Consider the following 20,073-nt stretch of genomic DNA (forward strand, 5'->3'; position numbering starts at 1 on the left):
GAATCTGGTTCCACAAACAGAAGAAAAAAAAAAAAGAGGATCAAAAGAGTTGAGGTGTGCAGTCAGACTGGATTTTGGGTGATTCAGCAAGAGGGCGTTTCTGGGAGAACCAGTCCATCCTGAATGAGCTGTGTGGTGAGGGGAAGTGAGAGGATTGGGAGAATAGAGATAGCTATCCCAGAGGAGAGGAAGTTTAAAAATAAAAACAAATAGAAGCCACTGACTAGTCCACAAAGTGGGACAAACATTGAGTTTGAGTATTAAATGGCGCACAATTCAGGAGATGTGTGTATGTATATGTATATACTAGCATGGATTGGCTCAATAGGCTAGCCTCCCCACACGTCGCGACGGTGGGACAAACACCTCCACGTTACGAAAATTTTTAAAAAACACCTCACCTCCACGTAATTCAAAACATTTCCTGCTGTGCAATTCAAACCACCTCACTACACGTCACTGCAGAGGCAGGCTTGTTTTAAACTGAGGATAAGTACTAAGTTGCCATGTTGTCATGATTTACACCAATCACAATACAAACATTTATTTTGCAAATGTAAATGTGATAGTTGTGATTAATTACATTTTTATAAGCAATTAAAAGTGGACGATTTAAGTTTTAAAATTTTCAAAAAAAAAAATACCCTTCGGACATACAGATGGGAGAGGTAGGTGCAGTCCGAGCCTGGAAGTTTGATATGGTTTCACAAAAGTTTGAGGGAGTAGTTCAGTGACAACACAGGATGGGATAGACACTGCACACATTATATATATGTATATATATATATATATATATATATATATATATATATATATATATATATATATATATATATATATTTTTTTTTTTTTTTAATGGTGATGGGGGCCCATCCACCATCCAATAGGAGAGAGTAGTTCTCCATTGAGCAATGGGGAAGGGTCTTGTAGGCTGGAAATAGCTCTGAATTTTCAAGGAAAGACGTGGAATTAAGAGACTGTGCAGTCTACAGCTAGTTTGGGATCAGCTTTACTCTATGGTTGACCCAGGAGAGGTCATGGCTGATGGTGAGACTTAGAGGTTCAAGAAACAAAACCTCCTTCAATGGTTAACGATGAAAATAAATAGATGTTTGACAATCCTTCCAGTAACAGGGTGACACAACGTAACACCTAACAGTAACAGGTAACAGGGTGGAGAAATGCGACTGTGCGACTTTCCAGGATTGAAGCAAATATTCCATTTATAAGGCCAACATATAATCAATACCAGACCAGCAGAGAGTTAGACATCTTTAGTCTCTTGCAGGTAGCGGGATGAGGGTACTGTATGACAATGTGGAAACACCTGCATAAAGGAGGAGAGTTTTCCAGGGTATTATCAGGAGTCGTTTGTCAAGGAACAAGACTGGGCCCAAGATTTCTTTGGAGCACTCAAGTTGTCACAGTGAGTTGGAGTACACGAAAGTCAGAGAGGAGAGGAGTACTTACCCATTTGCACATCGTTAAACACAGGAATACGAGTCGAGACAATTATATATTTAATGATTACCTGTAAATGAAGTGGTGTGAACATATTCCAATGGTTGCTTCATGTGTATTTTTTACTGGGCAAGTTTTCTTCACTCAGCTCATCTCTTCTCAGAATACTTTGCATGAACACCTGGGTGAGGTGACAATAATTGTGTGAACACTGACAGTTATATATCAACAAATTGCAGAGAATGGAATGTATGATTTTTTTTTTATGTTTATACATATACATACAACCTTAAAGACCATTCAAACGGTTTCAGAAATGCGAATTCTGTGCAACAACATTTCCCACTTAATTAATCTTTTCAAGTCATGTTTCTTCATGCCAAAATCAATGCTAAGTTCCCTTCATCATTCCAAGTTTCTGTTTCCAGCTCAGTAGGTGTCCATTGCCTTTTGGTGACTCAATTCCTCAATACCTGAAAGTCATCTGAATTCACCTTATTGGAGGAAATGCAATGCAAAAAAAGAAAGCTTCAAAACCTGAAAGAGTTCTCAAACAACATATTCATGGTGACAGTTAAAAAAATTATACTAACAATGATGGTATAATTCACAATGATGACAATACTGCTGACAAACCCACAGCTGGCGGCTGAGTTGGAGCGACGGGAGCAAGAGCTTCGGATCATGTCACGGCACCTCGAGCAAGAAAAGCACAAGTCGGAAGCACTGCTTGCTGCCATGCTGCCTGAACACGTCGCTCAGCAACTTCGGAATGGTGACCGTGTACCCGCCAGTGAGAAACTATCCTTATTCTCTGACAATACCTTGCTAGTATATAGTCTTCTTTGATAATTTCCTCCAATACTTAAATCTCATCGCGGGCAACCCTGCATGTAGAAACCCAGAATTGAAGGCAATGAGGAATAAACAGAGGCGAGTGGTCAGTCATCACTTTTCAATGACAGACCAAGTTTAAAAGACAGCCACACCCATTGTGTGTGTGTGTATAATATATATATATATATATATATATATATATATATATATATATATATATATATATATATATATATATATATATATATATATATATATATATATATATATATATATATATACTAGCAGAGTACCCATCGTTGACAAGCGCACGCTCAGATGTAGCGCAAATGTGTAAATATAATGAGATTATAAAGAAATCTGACTTTTAGACATTGCTGGTCTTCACCAGGTCACCAAGTGAAGCAGTTGCTCGAGTCTGCTGGAGCAACACTTCTCTAAACACAATATTATGTGTTTTTTCCCCTTCTCCTGAATATATGTGCAAGTTGGTCGGTATTCCGACCAGTGAGCAGGCAACATATAATTGTCCGTGGGAGAAGCATGGCTCCTAAAGGTACAATCCGGCAACTTTGAGCGTCTGGCCCTGACTTTTGTTGATTGAAACGGCGATGGATATGTTGACAGGGAATTGCAGCTGCCTGAACTGGAAAGGGCAGTCACTTAGAATAAATGGTATCCTGGGAATAAACACAATTTCACCCCGAAATTCCCCCTTCGAAATTGTGGCTTCCAGTAAATAACTGTGGAGCATTTGCCCGATCATCCGTGTTCCGTTACAGAGTTTTGGCGGATTCAGATTACGGAGCAACATGATGGGTGCTCCCACTTTAATTTTCAATAAATGAGGTGGCATGCCAGATGGCATCAATGTGTTGAGGAACTCGACGGGATAGTTCTCCGTTTGATCAATGTCTGGTGTACTGTCTACTGATTTGTACACAGTTTCATTCCCTGGTATCATTTTCAAGATGTCGTCATTAAGCTCCCTCACAAAACCGTTTCGCGGTGCGAGAATCACTCATTCAGTCAGCCACTGTGGTTCGTGATAATTTGTCTTGAAATCTGGGCAGGTACTGTCCAGCAGCTGTTGCCGCGTGTTGACGATATGCCCAAACCCGTACGGGAATGAGATCCTTGTGTCCGCCCCATTGGGTTTGATGATTCCGTTTCCGATTTTCATGAGAGTGTCGGCGAATGTCTGGGCTGTGGCATCGCCATCAATATAAACTTGCATATTTGTGGTCAATGTCATTTTTTTAACGATAGGCCACAGATACGAGGACTTGAAGCAAGCATCGATTTGGTCGGCTCGCGTATCTCGTTGGATCACTGGTAACATTTGTCGGAAATCTCCAGCGAGAAGTAACAAAACGCCCCCCCCGCCCCCCCCAATCGGCTTATCTTCTCCTTTCATGTCACCCATGGTTCGGTCTGGTGCCTCAAACCCGTTCTTGTGTCCCATCGTGCATTCATCCCACAATATTAGATTGGTTCGTCGTAGTAAATTAGCAAGACCTCATTGTTTTTTGATGGAACAGACCGTGTCATCAGTCCTTGCTAAATTGAGAGGTAACTTGAACATGGAGTGCGCGGTGTTGCCACCATTGAGAAGTGTAGCGGCAATGCCTGAAGATGCCACTGCTAAGGCAATCTTGCCCTCACTTCTTACTTTGGCTCGACGATTGCATGATAAACGTCAAGTTGATCATGTGTCAGAAAATGTATCTGAGTGGATAATATCATTTTTATTTCATCCTGATCATATGACCTCTCCCGAATGATCTCCCTGAGAAGTACTGCGTCATGAGACCTATCGGGAGCTTCCAAGCTGTGTTCGGAGAGTGTTTTTCCTCCCGGCATGGACAGAATGGTATCCTCAATGGCGATGAGTGCCATATTTTGCACGGCATAATTCATTGTCACAGTCACGCCAGGATTATCGGACTGAAGTTTATGCAAGAAGTTTTCAGACATGCTGTCTTTGTACTTAAGCCAGAGTTTGCATGGGTCGGAGACTTCACAGAACTGCAGCATCACTGAAAATAGATCTCGTATAACTTTCGAAGTTGAAGCGTGATGCAGAAATAGAGTAACAATATCCTCTTTATAAGGTATAAGATAAGAGGAGAAGAGAGTCACATGGAAATGGCAATATCATTATTGCATGAAGATATTGCCATTTTTACCCACAATTTTACATGCATCGTTATTGCATTGCATGAAGATACGGTTGAAAGATAAGGTTTATCTTACCTTCTGCGGATGACCTCGGATAGGCTGGCATACGTTGGCGCTCCCTACTTCTTTGTTTCAGTTTCAGTCCGTCGTTATATCCACGAATCGGCGGAGAGAAGGGGCTTGAAATCGCTCTAAAACAAACTATCAGAGCTAGTTGAAAGCAAGCTACTTAAACTGTGCAATGTCTACAATACCAAGTACTGAAATCAATGGGTTGGAATGGTCAATCACCAAGCGAAACTAGTCTGCAGTCGGTGAGGACCCGAAGAGCAAGGACACGGTCAATCGTTGACCTCTTTGGTGTAAAGCCTGACGGCTCTGGATGCTGGTACTCAAGCAGATGGTAGCGAACCCTATCAAGAATTACCCAAGCAAAGACCTTGTCCGGCACTGAGAGCATCGTCACCCCTCGGTAGTTGTCGCAGTCTTGGCGATCACCCTTCCCTTTCCAGAGAGGGACAAAAAGACCCCTCTTCTAGTGTGTTGGGATAATGCCTGTGTTTCAGGCAGAGCACAGAACTGCAAGCAATGACATGAATATAGCATTTCCACCAGCTTTGAGAAGTTCAGCATAGATGCCACAGGTCCCAGGAGCTTTACCCCCATTTCAACCGGTTCACCGCAGTCTGTGTTTCCACAAACTCAGGTGGATCACAGTTGATTGAAGGGTCAGCAATTGGGATAGTAACACCCCTGACATCCAACTCGACAGCTGGTGGATCAGCCTGGTACAACCGCTCAAAGTAACTGGCCCAGCGGGCATTCACTTCGGATTCCTCTGTTAAGAGCCCACCACCCTCTGCTCTAACTGCAGTACACCGAGGGACGGGTTTGGAGGAACGCAATGCGCGAATTCCCCTGCAAGTAGGACGAGAATGGCTTGACCACAGATCATGCTCTACCCCCTCACAGATTCCTCACACATAGGCCTCCTTGTCCACCCTTAGTGCACGTACAGTTGGATGCCTCAGCTCCCTGAACAGCTCAGCTCTGCCATTCAGCCTGACCCTGCGACTCTGGTCAATGGTTTCCAGTGTCCCTTGAGAGGCAAAATTCTTCTTCGCCCTACAGTGAGTTCCAAGACATCCAACGGCAACATCAAGGACGGTGGTCTTGAAGACACTCCACAACTCTTCAGGATCCTGAAAAGCACCCAGACCCCCCAAATCTCAACTCAGTCTGTTCGCAAACTCCTCAGCTACCCTCTCATCATTGAGCTTGTCAACATCCAGCCTCGCCTGGGATGGTACCATTCTCATGGATTTAAGGTGAAACTTCAGAGTTGCTTCAACAAGCCTGTGGTCAGTATTGAGGAACTGAGCACTCCAGTCGACCCTGCAGTTCTGGATCATCCTCCAGTGTCCAACAACGAGCACATGGTCAATTTCCTTTGCCACACCGCCAGCGTTGGAAAACCAAGTCCAGAGATGAGCCTGTGGGCGCTGAAACCATGAACCAGCCACCGTTAGTCCATGACTTCTTGCAAAGTCAAAGAACTTTGTGCTATTCTGGTTCACAGTTCCAGACCCTTGGGGACCATCACACATCTCATAACCATTCCTATCAGTTCCACTCGATGCATTGAAATCCCCCAAGAGTAGAAGAGTGTCTCACCTGGGACACTGATCAACCACAGACTCGCGCGTGGCATGAAATGCGTCCTTCACGGTGACATCACTCGCCTCAGTCGGAGCATATACAGAGACCAGGGAAAAGACACCCGAGGAGTGACGAATCCTCAGTCTCATAATAAGCTCGTTGACCGGTGTAACCTCAATTATCTTGGAGTCAGCTTATTGAACACAGCTTCAGCAACTCCTTGGGCATTGTAACCATCAAAGCGACCAGACCAATAATAGGTGCTACGACCCGCCATGATCTTGCCGAAATCCAGTCTCCGAACCTCAGAGAGTGCTGCAACACCGATGTCCAAATGCTTGAGCTCAGGTGATAGCAGAGACAGGTGATCATCTCTCTTTGGAATAGGACATTGCCAGGCACCCACCCGAAGGGACCGCCTCAGGTTAACCCATGGAGACCGCCGTCTGGTGGACGACAACCCAGCACCACCCCGACACACACTACCGCAATCTGACCCAGGAAAGTTACCCTGTGGTTTCCCTCCTATCATCAAATATTCGGGTCCCAAAGGCTTTGCGCCAATCCCATCATCCGGTGATCCGCCCTGCGAAGGGAACCTGTACAGCAGGTACTCCCACGGAGTGGGTTATCAGATTTTTGGGTTATCGTTTATTATTATTTGGTTTAATCGTTTAATGTGTTGCTTGTATTATCTGAAAAAAAAGAAAACAGTTTAAATAGATGGTATAAACAAATATTGGATAAGCAGCTCATATTGTGGCCTGGGACTTATGACTCACCCTGAAGAAAGCATCTGAAAATGCAAAGCTCGCCCATGTCCGCTTTGTATTCAGACTTCTTCCGTCTGCTAAACATGGCAAACACAGCTACAAAAATACAAGGGCACGCGGTGGAGTGCATACCTCCACCATGCAATTCCTGATCCACGAGAACATATCAGGACAAATACATTTTTGAAATATCGTGTTATATAATCGTTTTGGCCCAATCTCTCAATGGTGAAGAATCACTTTAAATGTTAAATAATTCTCGTTTCTCAATCCGGATTCGGATTCGGATCCACACCAAATTGAATCAAATATTCATTGTCACATACCAAACATGTGCACCAAGTTTCGTCTGAATCCATCCACAACTTTTTGAGATATCGTGCTGTATATCGTTTTTGGCCCTACCTGTCAATGATAAAGAATCACTTAAGTTCTAGTTGCCAGATCCGAATACGGATCTTTACCAAAATCGAATGAGTTCGTCCTTGTCAAACATCCAACCTGCCCACCAAATTCCATCTGAATCCGTCCACAACTTTTTGAGATATCCTGCACACAAACAGACAAACAAGAAAAAGATGTGAAGAGCACGATACTTGCAAAATCCACCCACCACCCTCCAAAGGTTGCTGTGGATACATCAAATTGTCCATTTAATGAAGATTAAAATTGACAATCTTAATCAAAGCTCAGGTCAATCCAATGAAAATAGATTCTTTTTCAAATTGCAATTGATGATTTTAGAAGGTTGACCTTAAAGTTGACCTTTTGACCTCAAAAATAGTTGCTTTCCCAATTCAGTGACGCAATATGAAAATCCTGCTCAGCTTTCAAGTCAATCGGATGAAAATTGACGATTTTAGAAATTTGACCTTCAGATGACCTTTGACCTCAAAATCAAAAGGCTTCTCAGTTGAAGAGGAGATTGGGACCATACTCTGTGCATTGTGTTGGTGCTGCTTTAGCAGTCTCCTTGGCGATTGGGCACAATACTGGACGGGTCGCCACTTCGACACAGTATACCAGCATGCTGGCACTCATTTTGCCGACCTCGGAAGGATGACAAGCCGACTTAACCCCACCTGGTATTAATTCAACAGCTGAGCGGGATTTGAAGTTAGGATCCTCGGATCCAAAGCCCATCATGCCTCACCATTAAGCCAACACCAGGCATAATGTTGAGTCTACACTCAACATTATTTTGAGTAGAAAAATAAATACACAGGACTTGTATCAACAGATATATTGGCACATTGTGCAAAACATGTGGCGTGTTTTCTCAGTTGAGACTACCTTGACAACTTGGTGAAGGTTCATGACGATCAGTTTACAATTGTGACCTGTAGTCGATTGACAGACAGAATAACAAAATCAACTGACCAAATATACTTGAAAAATCTTCGATTTTGCAAGTAACAAACAAAGACAGACAGACAGACACAGAGGTAAAAACATAACCTCCTTCACCTTCGGTGGAAGAGGTAAAAATACAAAAAAAAAAATTGACGATTTTAGCTGACCTTGACCTTTTGACCTCAAAAGCAATTGGCTCCAATGACCCAATAAGCAAACTCTACTCAAATTTCAAGTCAATCGGATGAAAATTAACAATTTTATGCAACTTTGATGTTTTGATCGAAAAACAAAAACAATCGGCTTCGTGCTTTTGATTGGTGAACCAATTCAGTGAGCCAATATGCAAATTTTATTTTAATTTCAGGTCAATCGGATGAAAATTGACAATTGTATGTGCTTTCAACCTTTTGACAAAATTCGTAATTTCTCTTCTCCATATTCTCACAATGAAGCTTTGTTGAAAATTTGATGACAAAAACCTCAAATGGTAAAACCTCAAACCTCAAAAAGTTTGGTCCAGACAGACACACACACGAGTGATTGCAAAACCACGGTTTCCTACTGGGTGGGGGACGGGCTAACTACAACTGCAATAGCAATAAAAAAAAAAAAAAAATCGAGCAAATTGCTCAGAATTATATTTTAATTACATGCATGAAGGAAAACCAGTTTTTATTTTCATTCTCTTCAGCCTTGAGAATCCAAATCCAAAATGATGTGTGTGCAGGTGATTTTAGCGAGTGCACGATCTTATTTTCTGATGTCGTCTCCTTCACGACGGTGTGCGCGGCAAGCACGCCATCCGAGGTTCTTGAACTACTGGACTCCATGTTCCGCCAGCTTGATCGGCTCACTGTGGTACATGGAGTTTACAAGGTACGCTTCAAGAGCAGAAGCGCCATTCAGCACGTCACTGCCAAATGCAGAACCACAACTACCATTCTTCAATTTGGCTAGAGCACCAATAATTGATATCATAGTATAGCCGTTACTTCATTGCAACACCTTTTCTGTGCTTTGTTTTTAGGTAGAGACAATCGGAGATGCATATATGGTGGTAGGCGGTGTTCCAGTCCCAGATCCCAATCATGCATACCGTGTCGCAAACTTCGGCCTGGCAATGCTGCTGGCGATAAGACACGTCCATAAACCACGCAGCCAGGAGAGTGTCCAATTACGAGTCGGGCTGCATACAGGGGGAGTCATGGCTGGTGTTCTGGGTGAAAAGATGCCCCGGTATTGCCTTCTGGGTGACACAGTGAATACAGCATCACGCATGGAAAGCCACGGGAAGCCAGGGCGGGTCCACTTCAGCCAGAGTTCTCATCGGTACCATTTACAGAAAAACACATTCCCTTTGTGAAACACCAATTTAAGTTCTATGCCTCAACTTCACTTGTAATAGCCACAGATAATTCACAGTAAAGTAGTAAACCATGTTTTAAACAATTGTCACTTTAGTGGCTTTGCAAGGTTCAAATTAATGGTAAGGGAACCACCATGACATGACTTTCTGGTGAACATGAAACATACTTTCAATTTCCATGAGACCACATTGTACTTGATCAAATGATTGTCAGCTGTGACCCTTACCAGGTTGCTCGAAGATGGGCCATACAAAATAGAGTGCAGGGGACACATCGAGGTCAAGGGCAAAGGCCGGATGCTCACCTACTTTTTGGTGGGTCACCTGAAAGCCACGGAAACAGAGCTGCTTGGATTGCCAGACGACTTTGATTCAGGTACAATTCTTTAGGTTCATCAAATCTTCATTGCGACTCCAGGCCAACGCTGAAACGATTGTTAATGACAAGCTGTCGTTAAATTTATACAAAGTAACAGAACGTACATTTACTCTGGGCGATTCTCAGCAAATTTGGCCAAAGCTAAGAAGATGTCCCTTTAAAGTTGTTACCTCCACCATCGGAGGTGGACGCAGGTTATGTTTTCACCCCTGTCTGTCTGTGAGTAGGATATCTCAAAAGGTTATGGACGGATTTGGATGAAATTTGGTGGACAGGTTGTGTGTATGACAAGGACGAATTGATTCATTTTTGATAAAGATACGGAAAGGAGAATTTTTTTTAAGCGATTCGTCATCATTGAGAGCTCAGGCCAAAACGATAAAGAGCATGCACGACATTTCAAACGGTTAAGGACGGATTATGACACAACTTGGTTGATTTAGGGAGGTGAAAGAATAAGCGAATTATATTTTGGTTAAGATCCGAATACAGATCTGACCTATTGGGGTGATATGAAACATAAACTGTTCAGCTTGGCAGATGTGCAGTATGTGCTCCACCGAGTACCGCTATAGTTTGTACAAGCAACCTTCCTGGATTTTTATTATTTTTTTATTTTTTTGCTGCTTCAGATGAGGGGCCACTAAAGGCATCATCAATCCCAATGATCTACACGACAGAGGAAGGTGCACAGCATCAGCAACCAACAGGTGTGCTGAACAGAATTATGGGAAACTTTTTTAATTTATTTCAGTGAAGTGGCTTATCGTTCTTGTACATATACTGTACATCATATTGGTTGTGGAAATGATATAAAAAAAAAACATGCAACGCCATGTTCGTTTGTTTTCCAGAGGGACACCAGCCGTCCAGTAACCAAGTCAATGTCGAGAAGCACGAGCCAGAAATGGAGGGGCACATGCCAGAAGATGGAGAATACATGTCGGGAATGCAACTACTGGCAGCAGAAGAAACACAAGCCAAAGTTATAAAATCAGACATTTGCTCTTTGCTCTGAAAAATATGTACGGCCTACATCAAAAAAGTCCCGTTCAAGGGCATCCAAGCTTTATCTAAAGTAACACTTTAGTGATCGATAATATCCAAAGCAAAAATTTAATAAAAACTACTTCTAACTAGAAGGGCACTCGGTAGAGCGCATACCTTTGCTACGTAATGCCTGATCCACGAGAGCATATTGGGCCTAATAAATTTTTCAAATATCATACTATAATATCGTTTTTTGGCCTTATCGCTCAATACTGAAGAATCACTTTAAAATTTAATCATTCTCGTATCCGGATTCGGATCTTCACCAAAATCTAATCAGTTCGTCCTTGTCACACACCCAACTTGTCCACCAAGTTTAGTCCGAATCCATCCACAACTTTTTTGAGATATCGTGCTACATATCATTTTTGGCCCGATCTCTCATTTGTGAAGAATCACTGAAAAAAATTTCAGTCGGCGGATCCGGATCTGGATCTTCACCAACATCTAATCAGTTCGTCCTTGTCACACACCCAACCTGTCCACAAAATTTCATTCGGATCCGTCGGCAACTTTTTGAGATATCCTGTACACACACAGACAAACAAACAAACAGAGGGGGGTGAAAACATAACCTCCTTCACCTTCAGCAGTGGAGGTATAAATATAAAGTTCAATCTAATGACAACGTTGTTTCCTGTCTCCTATCCACCAAAAACGTAGAGAATGACTCTTACAATGACGGTACACGAGTCCTCTTGCTCCAAGTTTTCAATTAAATATAATCGTGGAGGGTTCACCTTTGAATTCATATGTTGTGTATCCATCCATCGTTGCTCTTATGAGCCAAATACACTTCAACTTATAATGAGAAACAAGGACTGGCTTTCTCGACTGAACGATGAGGTATGCTAACCTCCGTGGGATAAAAATGGTGAAGTAATGTTTCGGGCATGAGCCCCTTGTTTAACTGTGAGCCCCTACCCCCTCCAGTCAAGGTGTTAGCCCATGGGCCCCAACCTCCAATAAAGGCATGAGACCGTACCTCCATTAAAGGAGTGAAACCCCACCTCCTCTAGTAAAGGCATGAACCCCTATCATTTCAGGCGTGAGCCCTTAACTCCTCCAGTAAAACAAGAGAGTTAGCATACCTCTGAACATCAAGTTGAGAATATTTGTCCTTATTTTTCTGTCAACGCAGATTGACTCTCATTCGTATGAAGACTCGCCTTTCAATTAATGGCCATTATAAAAGCACGCGATTCCATATTACACGTGGTCAGACAAATATTTTTCCTCCACAAGATCGAGGCTCAGGAGTGAGGTGACAAGGGTATGAACTGACAGTGGGGCAACTCTTGGACACAATAAGGAAGGGAAAGAACCAAGAGGAGAAAGAGAAGGGAAGGAAACACAGCTACCTGCATGGAAGAGGATTGGGCTAGAAAGGGTTAATGAAGATTATGGGTCAGGATGTGTGATGACATGATATGTCAGTGCACCACATGCAAGAAGTACTGGAGAGAACAGTGGGATGTTGCACATTTATGGAAGGTGGATTCACATACAGGAGAAGCGAGGAATAAGAACACTGAAATGTAGTTACCTGGGTTTTGGAAGGTGAACCAGAACAATGTCCAAACAAAGTCAAACAAACAGGTAATATAGCACTTTCAAAATGACATAATCAACCCCAGAGTGCTCGGCGCGGACATGCACCAAAACCCCAAGTAACTAAATCAATCTGGGCGGCCTGGACATATTTCGTGCCTGCCAGATAAGTATTGTGGAATGGAATTTAAAAAACACTTTTAAAGAAGCTGAAAATGCTTGTAAATGTACCTGCGGGAAAGGAGTGTGCCTCACCACAACTAAACAGTTACAGAACAACGCGTCCAAGAAGTTGATATGTGGCAGTCCATATTGCAAGAACTCCCAACAAGATGGTCCAGTGAAAGGCTTTTGTAGATGGTGCGTTCAACCAAATCTTCATGCCGATGGGACAGGGTAAGTTTAAAATGATGGTGTTTACAATTAATCATGTTGGAGAGGGGGAGTGGGTGGGACTGGGAGTTTCATGGTCTGCGAGTGCTGTTATCTTGTTATCTTCAAGTGTTTGTACATTTGTACGTGACTCTTTCACGGCCGAACCGTAGCACCTCGAGGCCCCAAATTTTGAGTGTCGGTACTCCAGTATCTGGGCAAGGTTTAAGCTACCACACATTGGCAATGGAGTCTGTTTGAGGCCACTAGAGGCCTCGATAAAGTGTATATTGGCATGTGGTCCAATTGAGGCCTGTGCTGCCGCAAACCCGCAGGCAAAAGGTAACCACCATAAGGCCAATAACTCCATCGCCTTTCAATGTCCAAAACATCCCAAAACCACTGCCGGGAAAGGCTTACCCCAGTGCTGGGTACCCCCCCTCCCTCCACCCATTGGGTACCACCTCCCCCCCCGCCAGGCAGAGCCACCCACCAGGTATCACCTCCACCCCCCCCACTTGGAAGAGCCAGGTTACCCCCCCCCACCACCACCATCCTCTGCTGGGCAAAGCCAGGTAACACCTCCCCCCTCCACCAGACAGAGCCAGGTACTCCCTCTAGTAAATATACTGTAGATCGTTTGCTTGGTTTTTGGGCCAGAAGAGAAATTATACTAGATATTTGCATCTATTGGTGAAAGAATAAGTGCGCGTGTGCGTTATAACTACGGCCACCACCAGCTAATTGTGTCAACTGTAAATGATAGGAACCCAACTCCCATCATCCACAGATATTTCTCACATTTCCATGAGTCCGATTTTCATTAAAAATATAACAATTATGATTAACCATCACGAAATTGCCACTCTTTTGTCGAAATGCTGAAAATTATGTTTAAAAGATGATTTCAACGACAAATTTCATGCCAGCAACACCAAGTTAAAAGTGCCCGGTGAGCAGAATCAAGTCACTGTAAACACACACACACACACACACACACACACACACACACACACACACACACACACACACACACACACACACACACACACACACACACACACACACACACACACACCGCATGTGCAAAAGGCCTGGCTTAGCATTCATACGTCATTTCGAAAGTCTCGTATTATTGAAGATGAACGGGAATGGAAATTAATTCACTGATAACGGTCGACATTAGGGATAACATGATGTACAGTACAAAAGGCAGAATTTGTATTTCCTTTAATAAAAAGAACTCCCTTGATATACTGTATGCAACAGTTATTGCAAACTTACACCATAATACCTGACTACTTTCAAGGAAAGGAAATCACAACTCTGCGATTTATTTTCTTTTAAAACGCTTTTAGACAATCGTGCCGTCGAACTACCAAAATAATTTTAAAATGACAAGCTTGCTGATCACCCAGAAAGGAATCACTATGCGAGGATCGGTGACTGTTTCCTCGTTGTCGACGTGCTGAGAAGCACTCCATTGTCCACATTGGTATCATGCCCAAAGGGATGCTGAGGTGCTCACAAGGACGTTATATTAGTACAATGATAATGGATAACGTGATTGTAGCCGGGCTCGTTCAAAATGACGGAAGCAAGACACCAACAGAGCGACCTCTCAGTTCTATTGGATGCTTGGAGCCGGTATGTACATATTGGAGGCTTCGTGTTCCTTTAAGTAATGGCCACCCTTTTCCAGGTACTCGGCGCGAGAGATCCAAACCTGCGAGTTTTCAACACTACGAGTTGCCCAGTCACACGCACCATGCCAGCTGTCCAGCACTGGGTCCTCAGCCAACATCACCTGTGGCATGGAAGAGAGAGAGAGAGAGAGAGGCCTATCGGAAAGTGCACAATTGAATGGAGTACAAGATGGCAGAACATTAATAAGTTGGGAGGAATAACAAATAGGTTTCACCAACATTGAAAGATGATTTAAAAGGCCTGATGGCAAGCAGCTCCTGCTGCAGCCTGGCCTGCATTCCCACATACGCAGCATTTCCTCCAGTCACGAACAACCGCTGTACAAGCTTTGCTTGCTGCTCCGCTGGGTACCTACATGCAGAAAGGGTGTACAGTTGGGACCTCAGACTTGTGCCACTGTATCAGGAATAATTAACCTCCGTCCATCGAAGATGGATGGAGGTTACTGTTTTCACCCGTCTGTTTGTTTGTTTGTTTGTTTGTGAACAGTATTACGGAAAAACTCCTGGACGGATTTCGACGAAACTTGGTGGGGGGGGGGGTTAGGTATGGTCCAAGGATCATGCCATTAGATTTTGGACTTGGTCCAAAGTCCAATATGGCCGCTATGGCGGCCATTTTGAAAAAATATTTGAATTTTTGTTTTTGCATTTCTACATGTTTTAAGTGATTTCCAACCAAAAAAAAAATTTGTTAGAGAAAAAAAAAAATTTTGCAACTTTTTTTTCAAAAAGAATTCGATTTTATTTGAAAAATATTTGAATTTTTTTGCATTTCTACACGTTTTAAGTGATTTCCACCACCCCCCCCCCCAAAAAAAAATTGTAAGAGAAAAAAATAAATTTTGCACCTTTTTAAAAAAAAAAATGTTGATTTTTTTTTTGGCATTTCTACATGCGCGTCAATCTCGTTTAGTTTATTCAATCGTGGTTCAGTAGAGGCTGATCCGTTTTGACCTACAATGAATAGGATATCAGGTTCACTTAAGTGACCCAGCAGTATTGGCGGCGGAGGTTTTGCACTCCACCGAGTGCTCCCCCTCCAGTTACCTAACTGGTTTTAAATTCACCATTTTGAATTGAAAAGATAATTATTTCCATCAAGTTTCTCAGGAGTAACAATAACATGTCCGAAAAAGTTTATTTATAAGTGAACTCCATTACCAGCTGCGAGGGCAGAGGGAGGTTGTTGGGAGGGGGGGGGAGATACTGGATAAAATCAAACATGGATGGTAACAGGTACCTGTTAATCACAAACTCGATGGTTTCAATGAGTCCAGCACAATCCTCTCCCAGGAGTGATGGTTGGAAGATGGTTTCAGGGACCCGCGGTCGCTCGACACCCATCCGCAAACGGTAAAACTCAGACAAATTAAACGCAGCAAGGGGTGGCTGCAGAAGAACAGAGAACATAGGTCAGACCAGAGGTCATCAGAATATGGAATGTCCCTAATGTATACATACTCCTGCCAAAAGTCATGGGACACCTTCTTTGTTGTGAGAATTGCAAGCATATGGCTGGCGCGCGCGCGCGCGCACGCACGCACGCACGCACGCACGCACGCACGCACACACACACACACACACACACACACACCTGATTTATTCCATTTATTAATTTTTTTTTTACAGGCTCGAAAGCTCGTTGAGGAGCTGCAACACAAATCACGCACAAATGCAGACAAATTACCGAACTGTCTGCATATATATATATAAAAAAATGACCGTTTTTACAGCCATTTTTCCCTGCTGTGCAGGGGTTTGGCTTTTTCTTGAGGAAATGTTTTTATGGCTGGATGCCCTTCCTGACGCCAACCCTGGTCGCCTCTTCTGACACACAGGGATATGGTACACCTATTCTAACCGGGGCATACACCAGGACCAGTACACTGGTACTCATTTCGCCAACCTCGGAAGGATGACAGGCTGAGTCAACCCCCTGGTGTTAATTCAGCAGCCAACGGGGCTTGAACTCAGGACCCTGGGATCCCAAGCTGTCACCCTTACCACGAAGCCAACACCAGGCTCTGTCTGCAAAAAATGAGATTGAAGATAATGTGGAAGTTGGTTCCACAGGTGGGAAAAAAAGAGGAATGAATGAGTGGAGGTGAGCAGTGATTTTTGATTTTGGGAATTTCAGCAGAAGGGGGTTGCGAGTGGACTGCATGCACCCTGAAAAGGAGGCGGTAGAAAACGGACACCACCAACCTGATTGCGATGTGAAAGTGATCGGCCTATAGACTCAGTAACATCACAGAAGATTCCAATGTACTTCAAAGCCTTGGTTTCTACTGCACCAAGCGAAGCAAAGTGTGAGGCAGGGGCCCCGATCCAGAGGGAAGAGCAGAACCCCATCAAGCTGCAGATTAAAGCCTTGTTGGTGGATAAGAGTTCAGGTGTGCCAAGGAAGTACTTTGCATGATGGAGGATGCCCAGTCAGTGACTAGCTTTGGAGGCTAACTTAGATATATGATTTGCTCAAGAAAGATCTTGGTTGATAGTGAGACCCAAGATTTTGAATGTCTGAACCTCTTCAAGAGGATTGTTAAGAAAGTATATAGGAGGGCTCGTCAGACAATCCTTTCGGAGAGACAGAGTTAGTGTGTGAGATTTGTCAGGATTGAAAGACATTTTCCAAGTGTTTGACCAGCTCATGATTTTTTCAAGGTCTGAAGAGAGGGAAGAGGCTGCTGCCTGTCTATCTGAAGGATGAGGGATGTCACAGCAGAGGGTGGGAATCGTCAACAATGAGATAAAGAGGATTTTCATGAGAGTCAGAGGGATTGTTTATGAAGATTAGGAATGTTGGATTTGGCCCAAAACACTGCCTCGGAGCACTCCGGCCTTGACAGGAGGTATATAAAACTATAGCACAGCTGCTCTATGAAGCAACATTGGTCCATTGTCAGTCAGGATTTTTGGGTCACGAATATTAAAAAGGGGAAGAAAGGTTTTGCATAAAATATTGTTTGTATTTTGTTCGAGCAGGCCAGAATGTGCAACCGATATGCACGTTTACATGTCGCCACATAAGCCAACGAGTTAGCAAATATGCATGTTCCAGAAATTTTATCCCAAACTTCCAACAGCCTGTACACTGGATTACCAAAAGTATTGGGAGGGTGATGAAATGTGCAGGGTTGTTAATTCATGACCGCTTTATGTTTTTTTGATGTGCCACAGGGTATCAAGCATGGCGTTGGCTTAACGTTTAAACTGGACTAGCATAACCCACGCTCTGCACGACATGTTGGGGTGGGTGTGTTTGAGAAAGGAACTGATGCAGAGTATCAGTAGTAATTTTCCTTTAATGCAATAAGTGGAATACGATTTCACCGTTTCAGAACCATTTTATTTACTTTTTTTGTACCATGCACCTCATATGGTCTTTGAGATAATGTAAGCCGAATATCACGTTATTCGAGTGCAGAACAAAGTCGAAGATAGCGCGACACGAAACCACAAACTCGGAAATAATATATAAGATGGCTCAAAGATGTTTGTAGTCTATGGCTCAGGATTTATTTTTCCCCCTAAATGATCTGCTGGGTCCCCTTGTCTCATGTTTAATTGTTAAGTTAGGCATAGTGATAAGCCTCTGCTCTTTGTGCATTTTTCGATAAATGTTTGTTGAATTCTTTATTTGTTTGAGATTATTTTGTTGATTAGACATTTGAATTGAATTGACAAGGAAATAAAAAGTCCTTCAACATATTTATTTTTCTTAATAATAAACTCCTTGTTGACGTTTCAACCTGTCCGTGATTGTCATTTCCTTCCAGCGGAAAACGCTTGGCCGCATTACTTAAGATTTAATTAAGATGAGATTGGTGCATTGCCAAGGGTGTGTTCCCCGGTCAGGAGGCCTCATGACCTCGAGTTAAACGGCAAATTAGAGGGTGGACATTGGAACTCGTGGTGAACTGATTGCCATTCATGGTTGTTCGGCAATCCACCATACCACAAAGTTAATTGTGAGCGGTGGCCCCAGGTCCGGTTCTTCCGAGGAGGAACAGGGTTGAACCCCCTCATAATACACTCGGTACCCATGGCCGTAACTATACATACATATATATATATCTCAAAAAGTTGTGGAAAGATAATGACAAAACGCGGTTGATGAGTAGGGGTAGGTGACAAGAACAAGCTGATTATATTTTGAGTAAGGTCCGAATGCAGATCCGACACATCAGGGAGATATAAAATGCAAACTGTTCAGATTTGTGGAGCTATGCACTCAATTGAGTGCCGTTCTCGTTTGTGTTGCTCTTATATTAGTGACTGCAAGTTTGTTGTATGTTTACATGTTCTTTATGCCATGCATAATTGGATTCAGTCAGGATTTTCAGAAAATCAAGTGCAATGGGAGGACGTTATGTTTTCAATTCTGTCTAGATTGTTGGCTTTTGGAAGTGCCATTTATCGAACTTTAAGTGTCATTTCAATGTCAATCACATGATTAAAGGTTATTTTGTGTAAACAATTTATAGGAATCATTAAAAAGATTTGTTGTGGAGTCAAGTATCTCTGTATATGATAAATAAACACGTATTTCTTCGAGCAATTTTATGATAAATGGGGCATGTATGTAATGTTGAAATACAAAGTGTGTGACAACATCTGACCTCCACATCCACCTTGGAGATTGCCTTCTGATACAGTATGTACCTAAGACATGGTAACATTGAAAATTTTCTCCCTGATGGGTTGTTCAAACGCCTCAAATAAGGACCTTTGTGGAATGGGGCAAAATGCTTTTGGGTCATGAGTTTGAGCCCCTCTCGTGCCGTTAAAATAACAGGTGGGTTAACTCAGCCCGTCATCCTTCCGTGATCAACAAAATGAGAACCAGCTTACTGGGAAGAATGAGCCATTTGAGTATCCTGCATGGGAGTGTCTGACCCATCCAGGATTGTGCCCACTAGCGAAGGAAAAAAACTGCCTCAGCATCCCTATGCGTCTGAAATACGTGAAATGATGGTTCTTCTTCTTCTTCTTCTTCTTCATAAGGTATTGGTCTGCCTTTGGCAATAAGCAGAGCTCAGACCCTGTCACTTTTATTTTGCATCAAATTCTCACATTTTTTGGACCTGATATTTTAGTAAGTTTAGCCAGATGTAGATCCACAAGGTCTAAATCTTCTCCCAAAACCCATCTTTATTATTTTTTTTAAATCACCCTCATTAGGTATTTTGGTAGTGTTCTGTTTCCCTTTAATGCATTTCGCTTTAGAGTTTAGAGTTTAGAGGTTACATTCTATAACGGATGCCCACCATGCATTGTTGACAGTTTCTGGAAACAGGTGGACAAGGGTCTGGTGATATATTGATATACCGGTTGCACTGGTATAATTTTTCATATTGATATACCGGTATTGGAATT

At 42.9% G+C, this 20,073-nt stretch overlaps 2 protein-coding genes and 1 long non-coding RNA gene across 7 annotated transcripts in view; 2 read left to right on the forward strand and 1 right to left on the reverse strand.

The window, feature by feature from the left end:
- LOC147012333 (guanylate cyclase soluble subunit beta-2-like) overlaps positions 1-11,848 on the forward strand; it is a 29,872-nt gene extending 18,024 nt beyond the window's left edge. The window contains exons 11-16 of the mRNA XM_085857931.1: positions 2,104-2,254; positions 8,995-9,143; positions 9,295-9,596; positions 9,864-10,009; positions 10,645-10,722; positions 10,867-11,848. Of these exons, the coding sequence (XP_085714057.1) occupies positions 2,104-2,254; positions 8,995-9,143; positions 9,295-9,596; positions 9,864-10,009; positions 10,645-10,722; positions 10,867-11,030 (990 nt within the window). The 3' untranslated portion in view covers positions 11,031-11,848. The remainder of the gene's footprint in view (positions 1-2,103; positions 2,255-8,994; positions 9,144-9,294; positions 9,597-9,863; positions 10,010-10,644; positions 10,723-10,866) is intronic.
- Positions 1-20,073, forward strand: part of LOC147012332 (uncharacterized) — a 294,843-nt gene that overhangs the window by 144,909 nt on the left and 129,861 nt on the right. The gene's annotated exons all lie outside the window — the stretch shown is intronic.
- ACTR5 (actin related protein 5) overlaps positions 14,199-20,073 on the reverse strand; it is a 49,610-nt gene continuing 43,735 nt past the window's right edge. For all 5 annotated transcript variants that reach the window (XM_085856394.1, XM_085856393.1, XM_085856397.1 and 2 more), the window contains 3 exons: positions 15,931-16,083; positions 14,911-15,039; positions 14,199-14,792 (listed from right to left, as the gene is read on the reverse strand). In XM_085856394.1, coding sequence (XP_085712520.1) covers positions 14,613-14,792; positions 14,911-15,039; positions 15,931-16,083 — 462 coding nt within the window. In that variant the 3' untranslated portion in view covers positions 14,199-14,612. The remainder of the gene's footprint in view (positions 14,793-14,910; positions 15,040-15,930; positions 16,084-20,073) is intronic.

The sequence above is a fragment of the Eptatretus burgeri genome, chromosome 15, assembly GCF_056783735.1.
Source record: "Eptatretus burgeri isolate ZD-2024b chromosome 15, Ebu_testis_v1, whole genome shotgun sequence".
In the NCBI taxonomy this organism is placed as follows: Eukaryota; Metazoa; Chordata; class Myxini; order Myxiniformes; family Myxinidae; genus Eptatretus; species Eptatretus burgeri.